The following is a 21,533-nucleotide window of genomic DNA, read 5'->3' as shown; positions in this document are numbered from 1 at the left end:
GGAGGGGCAGTACTGAGGGAGCGCCGTACTGCGCTGTCGGAGGGGCAGTACTGAGGGAGCGCCGTACTGCGCTGTCGGAGGGGCAGTACTGAGGGAGCGCCGTACTGCGCTGTCGGAGGGGCAGTACTGAGGGAGCACCGTACTGTCGGAGGGGCAGTACTGAGGGAGTGCCGTACTGTCGGAGGGGCAGTACTGAGGGAGTGCCGTACTGTCGGAGGGGCAGTACTGAGGGAGTGCCGCACTGTCGGAGGGGCAGTACTGAGGGAGCGCCGCACTGTCAGAGGGGCAGTACTGAGGGAGTGCCGTACTGTCGGAGGGGCAGTACTGAGGGAGCGCCGCACTGTCGGAGGGGTAGTACTGAGGGAGCGCCGCACTGTCGGAGGGGCAGTACTGAGGGAGCGCCGCACTGTCGGAGGGGCAGTACTGAGGGAGCGCCGCACTGTCGGAGGGGCAGTACTGAGGGAGCGCCGCACTGTCGGAGGGGCAGTACTGAGGGAGCGCCGCACTGTCGGAGGGACAGTACTGAGGGAGCGCCGCACTGTTGGAGGGGCAGTACTGAGGGAGTGCTGCACTGTTGGAGGGGCAGTACTGAGGGAGCGCCGCACTATCGGAGGGGCAGTACTGAGGGAGCGCCGCACTGTCGGAGGGGCAGTACTGAGGGAGTTCTCTTTATGAAGAAATGTCGGTGGAATTTCCTTTGATGAGATGGCAAGTGGAGCCCGGCAAGGAGCTATACCGGCAGTGTGCTTCCCCAGTGAGAGTCGGGTAGGGCCATTTGTTTTTCTGTGAGTGGCTTCGCCAGTCATGTGATGTTCACAAGACTCAATAAAACCCCGGCCAGTTGGAGATAGGTCACTGACAATGCGACGCCTCTACAAACCTGCCAGCCATGATCATACTGAATGGCGGTGCAGGCTCGAAGGGCCAAATGGCCTACTCCTGCACCTATTTTCTATGTTTCTTACTCACAGGTACATACAATACTGTCCGACTGACTCTGCACTCGACCCGGGGGGAACAGAGCATCTAAAGTGGGCGGAGGGGGAGGGGAAGGGTGATATTAGGAACATTAACAGCGCCTGCGAAAATAAACGAGGGAGTCACTGGGATAGCTGACTGATGGATCTTGCTGTGCACAGTCTCTGAGGTCACGGCCCTCTTACCTGGAAGGGTTTTAGAGACATCTCGTCCAGGGCCAGCCGCCCATACTCCGTGAAGAGCTGGAACAGAAGAGGACAAGGAGTTTACAGCTTAACCGTGACTCGCAGCCGCTATCTGAGAGAAAATGGGAGAGGTACCTAATGACTGAAGCTTTCCACATAGGCCCTTTACATTATCCGCTCTCGTTATCGCCCCCTTTGTGCCATGCGCAGTGGGTGGCGCACTGTCAGAGGGGCAGTACTGAGGGAGTGCCGCACTGTCGGAGGGGCAGTACTGAGGGAGTGCCGCACTGTCGGAGGGGCAGTACTGAGGGAGCGCCGCACTGTCAGAGGGGCAGTACTGAGGGAGTGCCGCACTGTCGGAGGGGCAGTACTGAGGGAGTGCCGCACTGTCGGAGGGGCAGTACTGAGGGAGCGCCGCACTGTCAGAGGGGCAGTACTGAGGGAGTGCCGCACCGCGCTGTCGGAGGGGCAGTACTGAGGGAGTGCCGCACTGTCGGAGGGGCAGTACTGAGGGAGCGCCGCACTGTCGGAGGGGCAGTACTGAGGGAGCGCCGCACTGTCGGAGGGGCAGTACTGAGGGAGCGCCGCACCGCGCTGTCAGAGGGGCAGTACTGAGGGAGTGCTGCACTGTCGGAAGGGCAGTACTGAGGGAGCGCCGCACCGCGCTGTCGGAGGGGCAGTACTGAGGGAGCGCAGCACCGCGCTGTCAGAGGGGCAGTACTGAGGGAGCGCCGCACCGCGCTGTCGGAGGGGCAGTACTGAGGGAGCGCCGCACCGCGCTGTCAGAGGGGCAGTACTGAGGGAGTGCCGCACTGTCGGAGGGGCAGTACTGAGGGAGTGCCGCACTGTCGGAGGGGCAGTACTGAGGGAACGCCGCACTGTCGGAGGGGCAGTACTGAGGGAGCGCCGCACTGTCGGAGGGGCAGTACTGAGGGAGCGCCGCACTGTCGGAGGGGCAGTACTGAGGGAGCGCCGCACTGTCGGAGGGGCAGTACTGAGGGAGTGCTGCACTGTCGGAGGGGCAGTACTGAGGGAGCGCCGCACTGTCGGAGGGGCAGTACTGAGAGAGCGCCGCACTGTCGGAGGGGCAGTACTGAGGGAGTGCCGCACTGTCGGAGGGGCAGTACTGAGGGAGCGCCGCGCTGTCGGAGGGGCAGTACTGAGGGAGTGCCGCACTGTCGGAGGGGCAGTACTGAGGGAGCGCCGTACTGTCGGGGGGGCAGTACTGAGGGAGCGCCGCACTGTCGGAGGGGCAGTACTGAGGGAGTGCCGCACTGTCGGAGGGGCGGTACTGAGGGAGTGCCGCACTGTCGGAGGGGCGGTACTGAGGGAGCGCCGCGCTGTCGGAGGGGCAGTACTGAGGGAGCGCCGCACTGTCGGAGGGGCAGTACTGAGGGAGCGCCGCACTGTTGGAGGTGCCGTCTTTCGGATGAGACGTTAAACCGAGGCCCCGTCTGCCCTCTCGGGTGGATGTAAAAGATCCCGGGGCCACTATTGGAAGAAGAGCAGGGGGAGTTCTCCCCGGTGTCCTGGGGCCAATATTTATCCCTCGACCAACATCACTGAAACAGATGATCTGGGTCATTATCACATCGCTGTGTGTGGGAGCTTGCTGTGCGCAAATTGGCGTTTCCCACATTACAACAGTGAGCGCACTCCGATAGTACTTCATTGGCTGTGAAGCGCTGTGGGACGTCCGGTGGTGGTGAAAGGCGCTATATAAATCCAAGTCTTTCTCTCTTTCTATTTCTGGTACTCTGGGGTAACGTCCCCTCTCAGGTACGCACGCGCGCCGACTCGCAGGAATCTCACAGGTCCCGCATAGGCAGAGAAATTTAAAGGGACAGCGCATTTAAAGAAACAGGCCGCCCAGAACAAAGGCTGACAGGGAACACTGGCTCTGGGGGCGGAACTGTACAAACAGGGATTCAACAGCAAAATACTGCGGATGCTGGAATCTGAAATAATCCCCCGCCCCCTTTCCTTATCTCTGCCCCACGGCAGCTGGTAATTATCCCGCCATTCACACCCTATCTAGACACATCTTTAGTTTCCTAACTTGTGCCATTACCATCTCAGGTCGGCCCATACTTTTTACATTAGAACATCAGAAATAGGAGCAGGAGTCGGCCATACGGCCCCTTGAGCCTGCTCCGCTATTTAATACGATCGTGGCTGATCTGATCATGGATTCAGCTCCACTTCCCTGCCCGCCCCCTTATCGGTTAAGAAACTGTCTATCTCTGTCTTAAATATATTCACTGTCCCAGCTTCCACAGCTCTCTGAGGCAGCGAATTCCACAGATTTACAACCCTCTGAGAGAAGAAATTCCTCCTCACCTCAGTTTTAAATGGGCGGCCCCTTATTCTCAGACCATGCCCCCTAGTTCTAGTCTCCCCCATCAGTGGAAACATCCTCTCTGCATCCACCTTGTCGAGCCCCCTCATAATCTGATACATTTCGATAAGATCACCTCTCATTCTTCTGAATTTCAATGAGTAGAGGCCCAACCTCCTCAACCTTTCCTCATAAGTCAACCCCCTCTCCCCGGAATCAACCGAGTGAACCTTCTCTGAACTGCCTCCAAAGCAAGTATATCCTTTCGTAAATATGGAAACCAAAACTGCACGCAGTACTCCAGGTGTGGCCTCACCAATACCCTGTATAACTGCAGCAAGACTTCCCTGCTTTTATACTCCATCCCCCTTTGCAATAAAGGCCAAGATACCATTGGCCTTCCTGATCACTTGCTGTACCTGCATACTATCCTTTTGTGTTTCATGCACAAGTAACCCCCAGGTCCCGCTGTACTGCGGCACTTTGCAATCTTTCTCCGTTTAAATAATAACTTGCTCGTTGATTTTTGTTTTCTGCCAAAGTGCACGACCTCACACTTTGCCACATTATGCTCCATCTGCCAGATTTTTGCCCGCTCACCCGAACCGTTAACTCAATTTCTCTCCACAGACGCTGCCTGACCCGCTGAGATTTGCAGCATTTACTCCCTGTATCATTGCACAGACAAGGACACCTGATACTGCAGCCGCACGGACCCACCTGTAGATGCTGTAGGTCGTCCTCCTGAATGTTGTTTGTTAAATTATAGACCTGTAATAAAGCGGGAAAGACTCGTGAGCAAAATTCACGCCCACGGGACAAAAGTCAGCCTGGCTGCGCGGATCCGAAACTGTCTGAGGGAGCAGAGAGCAGAGAGTCCGCGGTCAACGGCTGTTATTTCGGACTGGAGGGGAGGGTGTGCAGTGGTGTACCCCAGGGGGCGGTGTTGGGACAGCTACTCGATTCCATATGCAGTCATCGCCACAGGCAGTCCCTCGGAATCGAGGAAGACTTGCTTCCACTCTCAACACGAGTCCTCAGGTGGCTGAACAGTCCAATACAAGAGCCACAGTCCCTGTCACAGGGGGGACAGACAGTGGTTGAGGGAAGGGGGAGGGTGGGACTGGTTTGCCGCACGCTCCTTCCGCTGCCTGCGCTTGGTCTCTGCACGCTCTCGGCGACGAGACTCGAGGTGCTCAGCGCCCTCCCGGATGCACTTCCTCCACTTAAGGGGCGGACTGGTCTTTGGGCCCAGGGACTCCCAGGTGTGGGTGGGGATGTTGCACTTTATCAGGGAGGCTTTGAGGGTGGTCCCTTGTAACGTTTCCTCTGCCCACCTTTGGCCCGTTTGCCGCGAAGGAGTTCCGAGTAGAGCGCTTGCTTTGGGAGTCTCGTGTCGGGGGGGACATGTGGACAATGTGGCCCCGTCCAGCGGAGCTGGTCGAGTGTGGTCAGTGCTTCGATGCTGGGGATGTTGGCCTGGTCGAGGACGCTAACGTTGGTGCGTCTGTCCTCCCGGGGGATTTGTAGGATCTTGCGGAGACATCGCTGGTGGTATTTCTCCAGCGACTTGAGGTGTCTACTGGACATGGTCCATGTCTCTGAGCTATACAGGAGGGCGGGTATCACTACAGCCCTTTAGATAAATAGAGGCACAGAGTACAAAAGCCAGGACGTTATTGCTAAACCCTTTATAAGCCCCTGGTTGGGCCTCAACTGGAGTACTGTGTCCAAATCTGGGCACCGCATTTTACGAAGGATGTCGAGGACTTGGAGAGGGTGTGGAGGAGATTGACCAGAACGGTCCCGGGGATGAGGGACCTCAGTGATGTGGGGAGGCTGGAGAAGCCGGGGTCGTTCTCAATTTTCCCAATGGAACCTTTGGTGTTGGAGCCCGTAGCTGGAACCCGTGGGCACCTTGCCAATCGCACGTGTGTGGCCACCACATGGCAAATCGGCTCAAAACTCTTACGTGTGTTGACCACGGCCTGTATCGGCTCACTCGCCTTTCCCCCAACATGCCCCCCCGACCCTCTAGCTCGCCGCCCTACCTGGACTGAGCTTGTCATGGTACTGAGGGCAAAGATGGTGGCACAGTCCTTCACGGTCGATTGGCTGTCAAAGGCTCCCTGGGTGTCCAATAGCACGACAGCGACCTGCAGGCAAAAGGGAAGGGTAAACATCACGGGCGGGCGGGGCACCCTCTGCAAGCTCCTCCCACTACGCTCGGGCAGGGCGGGTTTAGGGGGCGGGGGCCTGTACCAACTCAGCAGGGGAACGTACGTAGGCGTCAAAACTTACAGCACTAGCCGCGTCCCACGTTACAGTTGGCGGGATGAGATCGTTGACATATCCTGAAGAAAGACAGAGAAAGAGAGATAGAAAGAATGAAAGCGAGCCAGAGAGAAAGGGAGAATGAAAGAATGAAAGAAAAGAGAAAGAGAGCGAGAGAGAGAATAAAAGAGAGAAGGCAGAATATAATAAAGTCAGAGCAAGAGAGAAAGAAGGAATCAAAGAGAGCCAGAGAGAAAGAGAGCGAGAGAGAGAGAGAATGAAAGAGAGAGTAAGACAGAATATAAGAAAGCCAGAGATAGAGAAAGAGAAACAGAAAGAATGAGAGAAAGACTTGCATTTATATAGCGCCTTTCACGTCCTCGGGACGTCTCAAAGCGCTTTACAGCCAATGAAGTACTATCGGAGTGCGCTCACTGTTGTAATGTGGGAAACGCCATTTTGCGCACAGCAAGCTCCCACACACAGCAATGTGATAATGACCCAGATCATCTGTTTTAGTGATGTTGGTCGAGGGATAAATATTGGGCCTCGGACACCGGGGAGAACTCATTCAGCACTGCCCCTCCAACAGTGCGGCGCTCCCTCAGTACTGCCCCTCCGACAGTGCGGCGCTCCCTCAGTACTGCCCCTCCGACAGTGCGGCGCTCCCTCAGTACCGCCCCTCTGACAGTGCGGCGCTCCCTCAGTACTGCCCCTCCGACAGTGCGGAGCTCCCTCAGTACTGCCCCTCCGACAGTGCGGCGCTCCCTCAGTACTGCCCCTCTGACAGTGCGGCGCTCCCTCAGTACTGCCCCTCTGACAGTGCGGCGCTCCCTCAGTACTGCCCCTCCGACAGTGCGGCGCTCCCTCAGTACTGCCCCTCCGGCAGTACGGCGCTCCCTCAGTACTGCCCCTCCGACAGAGCGGCGATCCCTCAGTACCGCCCCTCCGACAGTGCAGCGCTCCCTCAGTACTGCCCCTCCGACAGTGCGGCGCTCCCTCAGTACCGCCCCTCCGACAGTGCGGCGCTCCCTCAGTACCGCCCCTCCGACAGTGCGGCGCTCCCTCAGTACCGCCCCTCCGACAGTGCGGCGCTCCCTCAGTACCGCCCCTCCGACAGTGCGGTGCTCCCTCAGTACTGCCCCTCCGACAGTGCGGTGCTCCCTCAATACTGCCCCTCCGACAGTGCGGTGCTCCCTCAGTACTGCACCTCCGACAGTGCGGCGCTCCCTCAGTACTGCCCCTCCAACAGTGCGGCGCTCCCTCAGTACTGCACCTCCGACAGTGCTGCGCTCCCTCAGTACTGCCCCTCCGACAGTGCGGTGCTCCCTCAGTACTGCCCCTCCGACAGTGCGGTGCTCCCTCAATACTGCCCCTCCGACAGTGCGGCACTCCTTCAGTACTGCCCCTCCGACAGTGCGGCACTCCTTCAGTACTGCCCCTCCGACAGTGCGGCGCTCCCTCAGTACTGCCCCTCTGTCAGTGCGGAGCTCCCTCAGTACTGCCCCTCCGACAGTGCGGCGCTCCCTCAGTACTGCCCCTCTGACAGTGCGGCGCTCCCTCAGTACTGCCCCTCTGACAGTGCGGCGCTCCCTCAGTACTGCCCCTCCGACAGTGCGGCGCTCCCTCAGTACTGCCCCTCCGGCAGTGCGGCGCTCCCTCAGTACCGCCCCTCCGACAGAGCGGCGATCCCTCAGTACCGCCCCTCCGACAGTGCAGCGCTCCCTCAGTACAGCCCCTCCGACAGTGCGGCGCTCCCTCAGTACCGCCCCTCCGACAGTGCGGCGCTCCCTCAGTACCGCCCCTCCGACAGTGCGGCGCTCCCTCAGTACCGCCCCTCCGACAGTGCGGTGCTCCCTCAGTACTGCCCCTCCGACAGTGCGGCGCTCCCTCAGTACTGCCCCTCCGACAGTGCGGCACTCCCTCAGTACCGCCCCTCCGACAGTGCGGCGCTCCCTCAGTACTGCCCCTCTGACAGTGCGGCGCTCCCTCAGTACCGCCCCTCCGACAGTACTGGCACTGGGGAATGTCGGCCTTGATTACGGGGCTCGAATTTCTGGAGCGGGGACTCGAACCCTCGCGCTTCTGACTCAGAGGCGAGAGAGAGGGTGAGTGCTACCCACTGAGCCTCAATGTAGGACTGAAGCAAGGTAATGAGTGAAAGGTGCGGGGGACCAGGAACCGTTATGCGGGGAAACCGCGTCCCGTGACGCAGAAGGGAGGGTCCGAGGAGACTCTATACCTTTGTTCCGTATGATGTCGGCACGATGAAAACTTCCGTCCACATCTGGATGCCGTTAGTGTCTGGTTCCGAACCACCTCTCCAGGAGAATCCAGTCAGTGGCTTGTCATCCCTGCCCATCCAGTTTACTGTCGAGCCTGTTTTCTGGGGGGGGGGGAAAACAGGCCAGACTGTTATCCAGCAGACACCAACCCGTGTGGTGGCTGGTGTGCAACGGCCACCCCACGTTAAAACAATCCACGCACAGGCATCTTCCACCCTTCAGGATGTAGTTCGGGATCCGGAATATTAGGTCCTTCATTGGAACACCTGGGAACTCATCCCTTTTTGGCGTGGAAGCAAGTTATCCTCGCTTCAAGGGACTGCCTATGATGATGATCTGTGAAAGGATTTGTGAAAGGGAAATCATGCTTGACAAATCTTCTGGAATTTTTTGAGGATGTTTCCAGTAGAGTGGACAAGGGAGAACCAGTTGATGTGGTGTATTTGGACTTTCAGAAGGCTTTCGACAAGGTCCCACACAAGAGATTAATGTGCAAAGTTAAAGCACATGGGATTGGGGGTAGTGAGCTGACGTGGATTGAGAACTGGTTGGCAGACAGGAAGCAAAGAGTAGGAGTAAATGGGTACTTTTCAGAATGGCAGGCAGTGACTAGTGGGGTACCGCAGGGTTCTGTGCTGGGGCCCCAGCTGTTTACGTTGTACATTAATGATTTAGACGAGGGGATTAAATGTAGTATCTCCAAATTTGCGGATGACACTAAGTTGGGTGGCAGTGTGAGCTGCGAGGAGGATGCTATGAGGCTGCAGAGTGACTTGGATAGGTTAGGCGAGTGGGCAAATGCATGGCAGATGAAGTATAATGTGGATAAATGTGAGGCTATCCACTTTGGTGGTAAAAACAGAGAGACAGACTATTATCTGAATGGTGACAGATTAGGAAAAGGGGGGGTGCAACGAGACCTGGGTGTCATGGTACATCAGTCATTGAAGGTTAGCATGCAGGTACAGCAGGCGGTTAAGAAAGAGAATGGCATGTTGGCCTTCATAGCGAGGGGATTTGAGTGCGGGGGCAGGGAGGTGTTGCTACAGTTGTACAGGGCCTTGGTGAGGCCACACCTGGAGTATTGTGTACAGTTTTGGTCTCCTAACTTGAGGAAGGACATTCTTGCTATTGAGGGAGTGCAGTGAAGGTTCACCAGACTGATTCCCGGGATGGCGGGACTGACCTATCAAGAAAGACTGGATCGACTGGGCTTGTATTCACTGGAGTTCAGAAGAATAAGAGGGGATCTCATAGAAACGTTTAAAATTCTGATGGGTTTAGACAGGTTAGATGCAGGAAAAATGTTCCCGATGTTGGGGAAGTCCAGAACCAGGGGTCACAGTCTAAGGATAAGGGGTAAGCCATTTAGGACCGAGATGAGGAGAAACTTCTTCACCCAGAGAGTGGTGAACCTGTGGAATTCTCTATCACAGAAAGTTGTTGAGGCCAATTCACTAAATATGTTCAAAAAGGAGTTAGATGTAGTCCAAGGGGTATGGCGAGAAAGTAGGAATGGGGTACTGAAGTTGCATGTTCGGCCTTGAACTCATTGAATGGCGGTGCAGGCTCGAAGGGCCGAATGGCCTACTCCTGCACCTATTTTCTATGTATCTATGATCTGATCATGGACTCAGGTCCACTTCCCCGCCCGCTCCCCATAATCCCTTATTCCCTTATCAGTTAAGAAACTGTCTATCTCTGTCTTAGATTTATTCAATGACCCAGCTTTTTGGCGACGAGACTCGAGATGCTCAGCGCCCTCCCAGATGCACTTCCTCCACTTAGGGCGGACTGGTCTTTGGCCAGGGACTCCCAGGTGCCGGTGGGGATGTTGCACTTTATCAGGGAGGCTTTGCGGGTGTCCCTGTAACGTTTTCCTCTGCCCACCTGGGAGATAATACTGTTTTAGATGCAGACTATAGATATACTCTCTGTGTAGTCACCGTATAGTTGCATAAGATGGAGACTTGTTACCTGATGTACTATCAATAAGGTTTACACTGTGTATATACTATGCTGGCACCACTAGAGGGCGCAACTGGTGGAGACCGGGGTTTCCTGCCCCTGTGGCAGAGACTGTCCACCAGAGGGCACTGCGGTGGGAGACCTGAGGGTCACCTGCATAGGTGTGCAGGGCCCAGTGTCAAAGGCTGCCCACCATGCTTGTGACTGGCTCTGGAGTTGCAAATAAAGGACCAAGGTCACTACAGTTTGAGTTCAACACATTGCCTCGTGGAGTCATTCATAGGTCCATTACAGACAGAGCAAATACAAGTTCTGACGATAATACCTGCTTGTACATGAAGCGTAGCAGGAAGTCCAGCAGGAAGGACTTTCCCTTGCGGAAGGCTCCAGCAACTGACAGCACCATCACGTTGAGATCGCGGACGGGCTCAGCCAGCAGGATGCTCTCCAGGGCCTTCTCGTCGAGCGAGAAGCTGTGATCATCCTTGCGGACGTGGATGATCTGTAAAGACTGGGCCCTCTGGCACGTCATGTCATCAGCGTCTGCAGAAAGGGGACAGAGAGACTCTGAGTTCGTCTCCGGTTCCCCGGGACGGGACAGAACATTTCCATCGCGCCGTTCAAAGAACTCCCAATTTCTACACCGCCTTTCGCCCTCTCAGGAGGTCCCACAGCACCTCACAGCCAATGAAGTACCATCGGAGTGCGCTCACTGTTGTAATGTGGGAAACGCCAATTTGCGCACAGCAAGCTCCCACACACAGCGATGTGATAATGACCCAGATCATCTGTTTTAGTGATGTTGGTCGAGGGATAAATATTGGCCCCAGGACACCGGGAGAACTCCCCTGCTCTTCTTCCAATAGTGGCCCCGGGATCTTTTACATCCACCCGAGAGGGCAGACGGGGCCTCGGTTTAACGTCTCATCCCAAAGACGGCACCTCCGACAGTGCGGCACTCCCTCAGTACTGCCCCTCCGACAGTGCGGTGCTCCCTCAGTACTGCACCTCCGACAGTGCGGCGCTCCCTCAGTACTGCCCCTCCGACAGTGCGGCGCTCCCTCAGTACTGCCCCTCCGACAGTGCGGCGCTCCCTCAGTACTGCACCTCCGACAGTGCGGTGCTCCCTCAATACTGCCCCTCCGACAGTGCGGCGCTCCCTCAGTACTGCCCCTCCAACAGTGCGGCGCTCCCTCAGTACTGCCCCTCCGACAGTGCGGCACTCCTTCAGTACTGCCCCTCCGACAGTGCGGCGCTCCCTCAGTACTGCCCCTCTGTCAGTGCGGCGCTCCCTCAGTACTGCCCCTCCTACAGTGTGGCGCTCCCTCAGTACTGCCCCTCTGACAGTGCGGCGCTCTCTCAGTACTGCCCCTCCGACAGTGCGGCGCTCTCTCAGTACTGCACTGGGAGTGTCAGCCTGGATTTATGCGCTCAAGTTCCTGGAGTGGGACTTGAACCCACAACCTTCTGACTCTGAGCGAGAGTGTACTACACTCCGAGCCACAACTGACACTATAAGACAACCCCTAGACCTCCAGAATCAACCGAGTGACCCTTCTCGGAACTGGCTCCAATGTAAGTGTGTCCCTCCTTAACTAAGGAGACCAAAACGTACACAGTACTCTTGAATCTGCGCACTGGTGTCCCACCAGGAAAGGTCCTTTGAAAATCGCACGGCATTTGGTCCTGTCCAGCCTCAAGTTCTCGCGAGTGTTTCTATGTTTCTATGAGTGACTGGACGCTGTGGTACCTCAGGGAGAGGCAGGGGTGCGTGCCAATCCACCTACACCATATTCACCTCACAGGATTTGCAGAAGATTCAACGGGAAGCCCACTGACTGCAATAATCTGATGTTAGGAAACCTGTAACTAAAAAAAGTTGCAACAATAAAATGATTGCAGCACCGGAACTGTGGAACAATTACTTTTGGGACGTATTTAAACAATATTACTGCCATTCTATAATTACTGAACCTATTAAAAACCCTCAAATATTCATTTACAATCACCCAGCACAGGAGGATCCCATTGGGGCCCCTCGAGCCCGTGCTGTGCCGGCTCTGTGACAGAGCGATCCAATCAGTCCCACTCCCCCCTGCTCTTGCCCCACAGCCTTGCTGTGCAATCTATACAGACCCCAGCCCATTAATATCACCAAAATATTAACCTCTATTTACAGAAACCAAGGGACTAAATAATTTATCAAACGATATTTCGCTGTGTAAAACCTGATGTTAAAGATTTATCCTGAGTTATTTCCCAACCTAGAAATATGAGTTTGTTAATGCACTGTATAAATTATTTTAAAATAGATATATGTATAATAAACTTACTGTTTAAACTCCGATAGAACAATTATTCTCGTTATAATTCGTACAGCTTTCAACCCATTTCAAACCCCTCAAATATGTATTGCTCCTGACCGCTAGACATGACTTGAGTTCTGAGCACAGAAGCTCATTTTTCAAATTAAAATAAACAAATTTAGTGTCTAACACACGAGATAAAATCAATTCTGGGGCTTTGATTGTATTTCGTGTCATGACATAACCCAATAAATTACAAATATCGACATCTCTTCGTCTCATTCCTGTGTGTAAACCAACTTATTTATCCAGCACAGAAATCATGCTTTTTACAATAACACTTTTCTCAGATCGGATTGAAAGTTTTTCTAAAATTATTGATTTTAAGAAATTCACTTTAAGTTATTGATTTTGATAGTTATTTTAAGTTATTAATGTTAAGTGATTGGATTTAAATTAATTTGACGTTAATAACTTTATATTATTCATCTTAAGTTACTCATTTTAAATTATAGTTTGATTTTTTAATTAGTTTTTTCTTTTAAGTTATTAATATTAAGAGATTCGGTTTAAATTAATTTTGAAAGTTATTCATTGTACATTATTGCATTTAAGTCGTTGATTTTTGGTAAATCATTTTAAGTTATTGATTTCAAGTTAATAATTTTAAGCTATGCTGTTGAATAATTGATTGTTTTAGCAATGATCCCTCACTGTCACTCCAATCCCACTCCAGCCCATCACTCTCACTGCCAGCAGTATGACTCCAATCCCCTCACTCTCACTCCCAGCAGTATGACTCCAATCCCCTCACTGCCAGCAGTATGACTCCAATCCCTCACCCTCACTGTCAGCAGTATAACTCCAGCCCTCACTGCCAGCAGTATGACTCCAATCCTTTACCCTCACTGCTTGCAGTATGACTCCAATTCCCTCAAAGTTAGCAGTATGAGCCCAATCCCCTCACTCCCAGCAGTATGACTCCAATCCCTCACCCTCACTGCCAGTAGTATAACTCCAGCCCTCACTGCCAGCAGTGTGATTCCAATCCCCTCACTGCCAGCAGTATGACTCCAATCCTTACCCTCACTGCTTGCAGTATAACTCTAATCCCCTCACAGCCAGCAGTATGACTCCAATCCCTCACTCTCACTGCCAGCAGTATGACTCCAGCCCTCATTGCCAGCAGTATGACCCCAATCCCCTCACTCCCAGCAGTATGACTCCAATCCCCTCACAGCCAGCAGTATGACTCCAATCCCTCACTCTCACAGCCAGCAGTATGACTCCAATCCCCACCCTCACTCCCAGCAGTATGACTCCAGTCCCTTCACCCTCACTCCCAGCAATATGACTCCAGCCCCACCATCACAGCCAGCAGTATGATTCCAGTCCCTTCACCCTCACAGCCAGCAGTATGACTCCAGCCCCTCACCCTCACAGCCAGCAGTATGACTCCAGCCCTCACCCAGTGACTCTCCCTCAACACCTGATCCCACCCTCACACCCAGCAGTATGACTGGCGTCCCCTCACATCATCATAGGCAATCCCTCGAAACGAGGATGACTTGCTTCGATGCCAAAAAAAGGACGAGTTCACAGGTGTTTCAATAAAGGACCCGAACTCCATGTTGAAGGGTGGAAGATGCCTGTGGGTGGATTTTTTTAACGTGGGGTGGCCGTTGCACACCAGCCACCACACGGGGCTTGACAGACTTAGGTCTTGGTCCAGGGGCAAGGATTAACCAAGACAATTGGAGACCAGCTCTGCTGCACGGACCTAGTGCGCACACATATCGCAGTGTGGGCTGGCCCATGCTGCCCCTGGGCCCCCGGCCCTGAACTCGCGCCTCCCCTAGGCCTGATTTCCCCTCACAACCAGCAGTATGACTCCAGCCCTCACCCTCACAGCCAGCAGTATGACTCCAGCCCTCACTCTCACAGCCAGCAGTATGACTGCAGTCCCCTCACAACCAGCAGTATGACTCCAATCCCTCACCCTCACAGCCAGCAGTATGACTCCAGTCCCCCCACAGCCAGCAGTATGACTCCAGCCCTCACCCTCACAGCCAGCAGTATGACTCCAATCCCTGATCCTCACAGCCAGCAGTATGACTCCAATCCCTCACCCTCACAGCCAGTAGTATGGCTCCAGCCCCCTTACAGCCAGCAGTATGACTCCAGCCCCCTCACAGCCAGCAGTATCTCCAATCCCTCACAGCCAGCAGTATGACTCCAGCCCGTTCACAGCCAGCAGTATGACTCCAGCCCCTCACCCTCACAGCCAGTAGTATGACTCCAGCCCGCTCACAGCCAGCAGTATGACTCCAATCCCCCACCCTCACAGCCAGCAGTATGACTCCAATCCCCCACCCTCACAGCCAGCAGTATGACTCCAGCCCCTCACCCTCACAGCCAGCAGTATGACTCCAGCCCCTCACCCTCACAGCCAGCAGTATGACTCCAGCCCCTCACCCTCACAGCCAGCAGTATGACTCCAGCCCATTGCTGCCCCCCTCACCACTATTTGCCTCGGTTGCTGTGGAGACGCCGAGGCCCCGCCCCCAGCAGGGGTCCCTGCTCCATTGTCCCAGGCCCCGCCCCCGGCCGCGGCGCCCCCTGGGAGCTGTAGTCCTCCCACGCTCCCGTGCGGACAACAACTCCCGGCAGGCCCCGCGCGGCTTGGCCAAGGAGGGTGCGGCAATGTGCAAGAGTGGACCCTGGGAGGTCCTCCCAGTCCGGACTGGCGCCCCTAGCGATTATAACTGCAATTGCAGCGCTCAGATCAAACTTATTCTCTAAGTTATGTAATCCACATGTATATACATTATATTTATACATATTATTAAAAATATTTATACAAAAATTTCTATATATTTAAACAATATTTATACGTTCATTTGTATATCTTTATATTGTTATATACATATATTCATATATATTTATATTTACACTATAGACATACATATAGATTTATAAAAGAAAAAAGAAATACTTGCATTTCAACAGTGCCTATCCCTGGTGCCTTGGTTTAACGCCTCATCCGAAAGGCGGAACTTCCAACAGTGCGGCGCTCCCTCAGTACTGCCCCTCCGACAGTGCGGCGCTCCCTCAGTACTGCCCCTCCGAAAGTGCGGGGCTCCCTCAGTACTGCCCCTCCGAAAGTGCGGCGCTCCCTCAGTACCGCCCCTCCGACAGTGCGGCTCTCCCTCAGTACTGCCCCTCCGACAGTGCGGCTCTCCCTCAGTACTGCCCCTCCGACAGTGCGGCGCTCCCTCAGTATTGCCCCTCCGACAGTGCGGCTCTCCCTCAGTACTGCCCCTCCGACAGTGCGCGCTCCCAGTGCGGCTCTCCCTCAGTACTGCCCCTCCAACAGTGCGGCGCTCCCTCAGTACTGCCCCTCCAACAGTGCGGCGCTCCCTCAGTACTGCCCCGAAGACAGTGCGGCACTCCCTCAGTACTGCCCCTCCGACAGTGCGGCTCTCCCTCAGTACTGCCCCTCTGACAGTGCGGCGTCCCCTCAGTACTGCCGCCCCGACAGTGCGGCGCTCCCTCAGTACTGTCCCTCCGACAGTGCAGCGCTCCCTCAGTACTGTCCCTCTGACAGTGCGGCTCTCCCTCAGTACTGCCCCTCCGACAGTGCGGCTCTCCCTCAGTACTGCCCCTCCGACAGTGCGGCGCTCCCTCAGTACTGCCCCTCCGACAGTGCGGCGCTCCCTCAGTACTGCCCCTCCGACAGTGCGGCGCTCCCTCAGTACTGCCCCTCCGACAGTGCGGGGCTCCCTCAGTACTGCCCCTCCGACAGTGCGGCGCTCCCTCAGTACTGCCCCTCTGACAGTGCGGCGCTCCCTCAGTACTGCCCCTCCGACAGTGAGGCGCTCCCTCAGTACTGCCCCTCCGACAGTGCGGCGCTCCCTCAGTACTGCCCCTCCGACAGTGCGGCGCTCCCTCAGTACTGCCCCTCCGACAGTGCGGCGCTCCCTCAGTACTGTCCCTCCGACAGTGCGGCGCTCCCTCAGTACTGCCCCTCCGAAGTGCAGCGTCCCTCAATACTGCCCCTCCGACAGTGCGCCGCTCCCTCAGTACTGCCCCTCCAACAGCGCAGTACGGCGCTCCCTCAGCACTACCTCTCCAACAGTGCAGCACTCCCTCAGTACTGCCCCTCCGACAATGCGGCGCTCCCTCAGTACTGCCCCTCCGACAGTGCGGCACTCCTTCAGTACTGCCCCCCCGACAGTGCGGCGCTCCCTCAGTACTGCCCCTCCGACAGTGCGGGGCTCCCTCAGTACTGCCCCTCCGACAGTGCGGGGCTCCCTCAGTACTGCCCCTCCGACAGTGCGGCGCTCCCTCAGTACTGCCCCTCCGACAGTGCGGGGCTCCCTCAGTACTGCCCCTCCGACAGTGCGGCGCTCCCTCAGTACTGCCCCTTCGACAGTGCGGCGCTCCCTCAGTACTACCCCTCCGACAGTGCGGCTTTCCCTCAGTACGTCCCTCCGACAGTGCGGTGCTCCCTCAGTACTGCCCCTCCGACAGTGCGGTGCTCCCTCAGTACTGCCCCTCCGAAGTGTGGCGTGCCCTCAATACTGCCCCTCCAACAGTGTGGCGCTCCCTCAGTACTGCCCCTCCGACAGTGCGCCGCTCCCTCAGTATTGCCCCTCCAACAGCGCAGTACGGCGCTCCCTCAGCACTACCCCTCCAACAGTGCAGCACTCCCTCTGTACTGCCCCTCCGACAGTGCAGCGCTCCCTCAGTACTGCCCCTCCGACAGTGCAGCACTCCCTCAATACTGGCACAGTGGAGTGTTGGCCTGGGTTATGTGCTTCAGTGCTGGAGTGGATCTTGAACCCACAATCTTCAAGTTTTACGAGTGCTTGCACTGACACTTCAGACATGGAGTCTGCATCTTCTTTCTACACACTGATTTTAACCTCCTCGTTTTAAGCAAAGCATGCAGATTACCAAAGCAGTGTCTAGACAAGCCCTGAACAATGGCTTTCTTTACATGCTGCATCATAATATATTGGCCACTACAGAGCTGGATCCATACATCTAGCTTCAGTGAGTGTGGAGTGACCTGATACCTGAATGTGGTTTGGTGTATTTACTCTGTATCTAACCCCGTGCTGTACCTGCCCTGGGAGTGTTTGATGGGACAGTGTAGAGGGAGCTTTACTCTGTATCTAACCCCCTGTACCTGCCCTGGGAGTGTTTGATGGGACAGTGTAGAGGGAGCTTTACTCTGTATCTAACCCCGTGCTGTACCTGCCCTGGGAGTGTTTGATGGGACAGTGTAGAGGGAGCTTTACTCTGTATCTAACCCCGTGCTGTACCTGCCCTGGGAGTGTTTGATGGGACAGTGTAGAGGGAGCTTTACTCTGTATCTAACCCCGTGCTGTACCTGCCCTGGGAGTGTTTGATGGGACAGTGTAGAGGGAGCTTTACTCTGTATCTAACCCTCTGTACCTGCCCTGGGAGTGTTTGATGGGACAGTGTAGAGGGAGCTTTACTCTGTATCTAACCCCGTGCTGTACCTGCCCTGGGAGTGTTTGATGGGACAGTGTAGAGGGAGCTTTACTCTGTATCTAACCCCGTGCTGTACCTGCCCTGGGAGTGTTTGATGGGACAGTGTAGAGGGAGCTTTACTCTGTATCTAACCCCCTGTACCTGCCCTGGGAGTGTTTGATGGGACAGTGTAGAGGGAGCTTTACTCTGTATCTAACCCCGTGCTGTACCTGCCCTGGGAGTGTTTGATGGGACACTGTAGAGGGAGCTTTATTCTGTATCTAACCCTGTGCTTGTGATGTAGCTCTCTCTGCAACACTTGCACATTCTTGCTGTAGCAAGGTGACTTTACCTTTGTGCAGTTCTCCAACATACAGTTCAGGATGAAATTAAGAGTCACAGTGTGGCGGTGGAGCCGTTCGATATCAACAAGACCGGTTCACAGAATCACACAGAATATACGGCCCAGAAACAGGCCATTGAGCCCCACCGCTCCGTGCCGGGGTTTATGCCCCACCGCTCCGTGCCGGGGTTTATGCCCCACCGCTCCGTGCCGGGGTTTATGTCCCACCGTGCCGGGGTTTATGCCCCACCGCTCCGTGCCGGGGTTTATGCCCCACCGCTCCGTGCCGGGGTTTATGCCCCACCGCTCCGTGCCGGGGTTTATGTCCCACCGCTCCGTGCCGGGGTTTATGCCCCACCGCTCCGTGCCGGGGTTTATGCCCCACCGCTCCGTGCCGGGGTTTATGTCCCACCGCTCCGTGCCGGGGTTTATGCCCCACCGCTCCGTGCCGGGGTTTATGCCCCACCGCTCCGTGCCGGGGTTTATGCCCCACCGCTCCATGCCGGGGTTTATGCCCCACCGCTCCGTGCCGGGGTTTATGCTCCACACCAGCCCCTCCCACCCCTCTCCCTCTCCCCCCATCACCCCATCCTTCTATCCCTCTCTCCCCCGTGTGTTTATCCAGCCTCCCCTTAAATACATCGATACTATTCACCTCAACCCCTCCCTGTGGCAGCGAGTTCCACATTCTCACCGCTCTCTGGGTAAAGAAGTTTCTCCTGAATTCCCCATTGGGGTTTATCAGTGACTGTCTGATATTGATGGCCCCCAGTTCTGGTCTCCCCCACAAGGGGAAACATTCTCTACATCTACCCCTCAGACCTCTATCAGCTCACCCCTCAGACTTTGCTTTTCTGGAGCAAAGGGACCCAGTCTGTATAATTTTTCCCGATAGTTATAAGCTCTCCAATCTGCAATCATCCTTGTCTACAACTTAGATTTATACCGCGCCTTTTAATGTAGTAAGACACCCCAAGGCTCCTAATAATGGCAGACCAATGTATAAAATGTAGATAAACACACGGTGGGGAGAGAGGAATAGAAGGAAGGGGTGATGGGGGGAGATGGAGAGGGGTGGGAGGGGCTGGTGTGGGGCATAAACCCCGGCACGGAGCGGTGGGGCATAAACCCCGGCACGAAGCGGTGGGACATAAACCCCGGCACGGAGCGGTGGGGCATAAACCCCGGCACGGAGCAGTGGGGCATAAACCCCCGCACGGAGCGGTGGGGCCCAGTGTCCTCTTTCTGTGCCGTACACTCTGTGTGACTGAGCGATAGATTGACCATGTACAGAAGGCACCTCAAGTCGCTGGAGAAATACCACCAATGATGTCTCCGCAAGATCCTGCAAATCCCCTGGGAGGACAGACGCACCAACGTTAGCGTCCTCGACCAGGCCAACATCCCCAGTGTTGTGGAGTATTGCAAAGATACTCAACACAGGTCTGTTTCGGAGAAAAAAATAATTTATTGTAAAGCACTCGACCGAGGGAGAGACAGCTTCTACCTGAGTTCAGTAACTCGGTGACCCAACCAGCTGTTCTCGCTGAGCTGCTTCGGGGCTGCTATTTTTATACATTCAAAATACAGGCAAAATCATGAAGCATACGCATGGAGGTTTTCATTAGTTGTTCAGCCATGAACTCATTGAATGGTGGTGCAGGCTCGAAGGGCCGAATGGCCCACTCCTGCACCTATTTTCTATGTTTCTATGTTTCTAACGCATCACATGTCCTCGCCTAGTTACAACAATTTCATTGGTACGTACAATTTCATTATGTCACTTCTGTGCACCTCTTATCTGATTAGTTACGTGCTACATCATTATTTTTCTACGGTTAAGTAATTATAAAGAAGTTGTTCCCAGACGAATGTGTCCTTGATTAATGACAGACAACCTGGAAGATTCAAACCTTCTTTGTATTATTATCTCATGCCATGCTATGTGAACCACCCGCTCCCACAGGTTACCTCCTGACAATAAGCCTGCTTTCCCCACACACTACACTCCTGAGAATTACAAGCTTAGCTACAATACTTTTAGAAATACTAATGATTTTAAAACCTTCACCCAGCATCGAAGCACTGACCACACTCGACCAGCTCCGCTGGGCAGGGGGCCACATTGTCCGCATGCCCCCGACACGAGACTCCCAAAGCAAGCGCTCTACTCGGAACTCCTTCACGGCAAACGAGCCAAAGGTGGGGCAGAGGAAACGTTACAAGGGACCACCCTCAAAGCCTCCCTGATAAAGTGCAACATCTCCACCCACACCTGGGAGTCCCTGGGCCCAAAGACCAGTCCGCCCTAAGTGGAGGAAGTGCATCCGGGAGGGCGCTGAGCACCTCGAGTCTCGTCGCCGAGAGCGTGCAGAAACCAAGCGCAGGCAGCGGAAGGAGCGTGCGGCAAACCAGTCCCACCCTCCCCTTCCCTCAACCACTGTCTGTCCCACCTGTGACAGGGACTGTGGTTCTCGTATTGGGCTGTTCAGCCACCTAAGGACTCACTGTTAGAGTGGAAGCGAGTCTTCCTCGATTCCGAGGGACTGCCTATGATGATGATGAGTGCGCCCCCTAGAGTTCGGAGGGTGAAGTCGGTTTGGGGGAAAAGCTCGCGATTCGAACACGAGAGCGTTAAGGGGAGCCTCTCCGTGCGGCAGGGCCAACACGTAACCAAGACAACACTGCCCCTGGGCTGCAACGTCTGGCCAGCAAAGTGAGGCTCCGTTAACCATCGGCAAGAGAATGTTCCCGATGTTGGGGAAGTCCAGAACCAGGGGTCACAGTCTAAGGATAAGGGGTAAGCCATTTAGGACCGAGATGAGGAGAAACTTCTTCACTCAGAGAGTGGTGAACCTGTGGAATTCTCTGCCACAGAGAGTTGTTGAGGCCAGTTCGTTGGATATATTCAAAAGGGAGTTAGATGTGGGCCTTATGGCTAAAGGGATCAAGGGGTATGCAGAGAAAGCAGGAAGGGGGTACTGAAGTTACATGATCAGCCATGATCATATTGAATGGTGGTGCAGGCTCGAAGGGCCGAATGGCCGACTACTGCACCTATTTTCTATGTTTCTAAAAGGTGACAAGGGTGAACAACCTTCACTGTGGAATAGGTGTTTTGCAATGTTGCTCAGTTGACCCATTGCGAGAGTGAGTGAGGGTGTGTATAGACCGAGCTTTCAGTACCCGGGCAATCACACTGTGCAAACAACTGATAGCGCTGACGTTTTAAAATGGAAAACTGATCAATTCAGTCAAAATAGACGTTGAAGGTCAGTGAGGGTCTGAATGGCCTCCTCCTGTTCCTAATTTAACAGGCTCGAGGTGCTGAATGGCCTCCTCCTGTTCCTAATG

At 55.0% G+C, this 21,533-nt stretch overlaps 1 protein-coding gene across 9 annotated transcripts in view; it reads right to left on the bottom strand.

Moving 5' to 3' along the window:
- LOC139239418 (atlastin-2-like) overlaps positions 1–20,673 on the bottom strand; it is a 50,248-nt gene extending 29,575 nt beyond the window's left edge. The window contains exons 1-7 of one of the 9 annotated variants that reach the window (XM_070868132.1): positions 20,633–20,673; positions 11,644–11,897; positions 10,354–10,571; positions 8,018–8,161; positions 5,553–5,657; positions 4,222–4,272; positions 1,164–1,220 (exon numbers count right to left, since the gene is read on the bottom strand). In XM_070868132.1, the coding sequence (XP_070724233.1) occupies positions 1,164–1,220; positions 4,222–4,272; positions 5,553–5,657; positions 8,018–8,161; positions 10,354–10,560 (564 nt within the window). In that variant the 5' untranslated portion in view covers positions 10,561–10,571; positions 11,644–11,897; positions 20,633–20,673. Of the gene's footprint in view, positions 1–1,163; positions 1,221–4,221; positions 4,273–5,552; positions 5,658–8,017; positions 8,162–10,353; positions 10,572–11,643; positions 11,898–13,735; positions 13,799–13,868; positions 13,894–14,809; positions 14,934–20,632 lie in introns of those variants that run through there. The other 8 variants (XM_070868129.1, XM_070868136.1, XM_070868130.1 and 5 more) reach the window with 8 other exon arrangements.
- Positions 20,674–21,533: the final 860 nt, after the last annotated feature.

Source organism: Pristiophorus japonicus, chromosome 27, assembly GCF_044704955.1.
Source record: "Pristiophorus japonicus isolate sPriJap1 chromosome 27, sPriJap1.hap1, whole genome shotgun sequence".
In the NCBI taxonomy this organism is placed as follows: domain Eukaryota; kingdom Metazoa; phylum Chordata; class Chondrichthyes; family Pristiophoridae; genus Pristiophorus; species Pristiophorus japonicus.
This window is presented reverse-complemented; position numbering and strand designations above follow the sequence as displayed.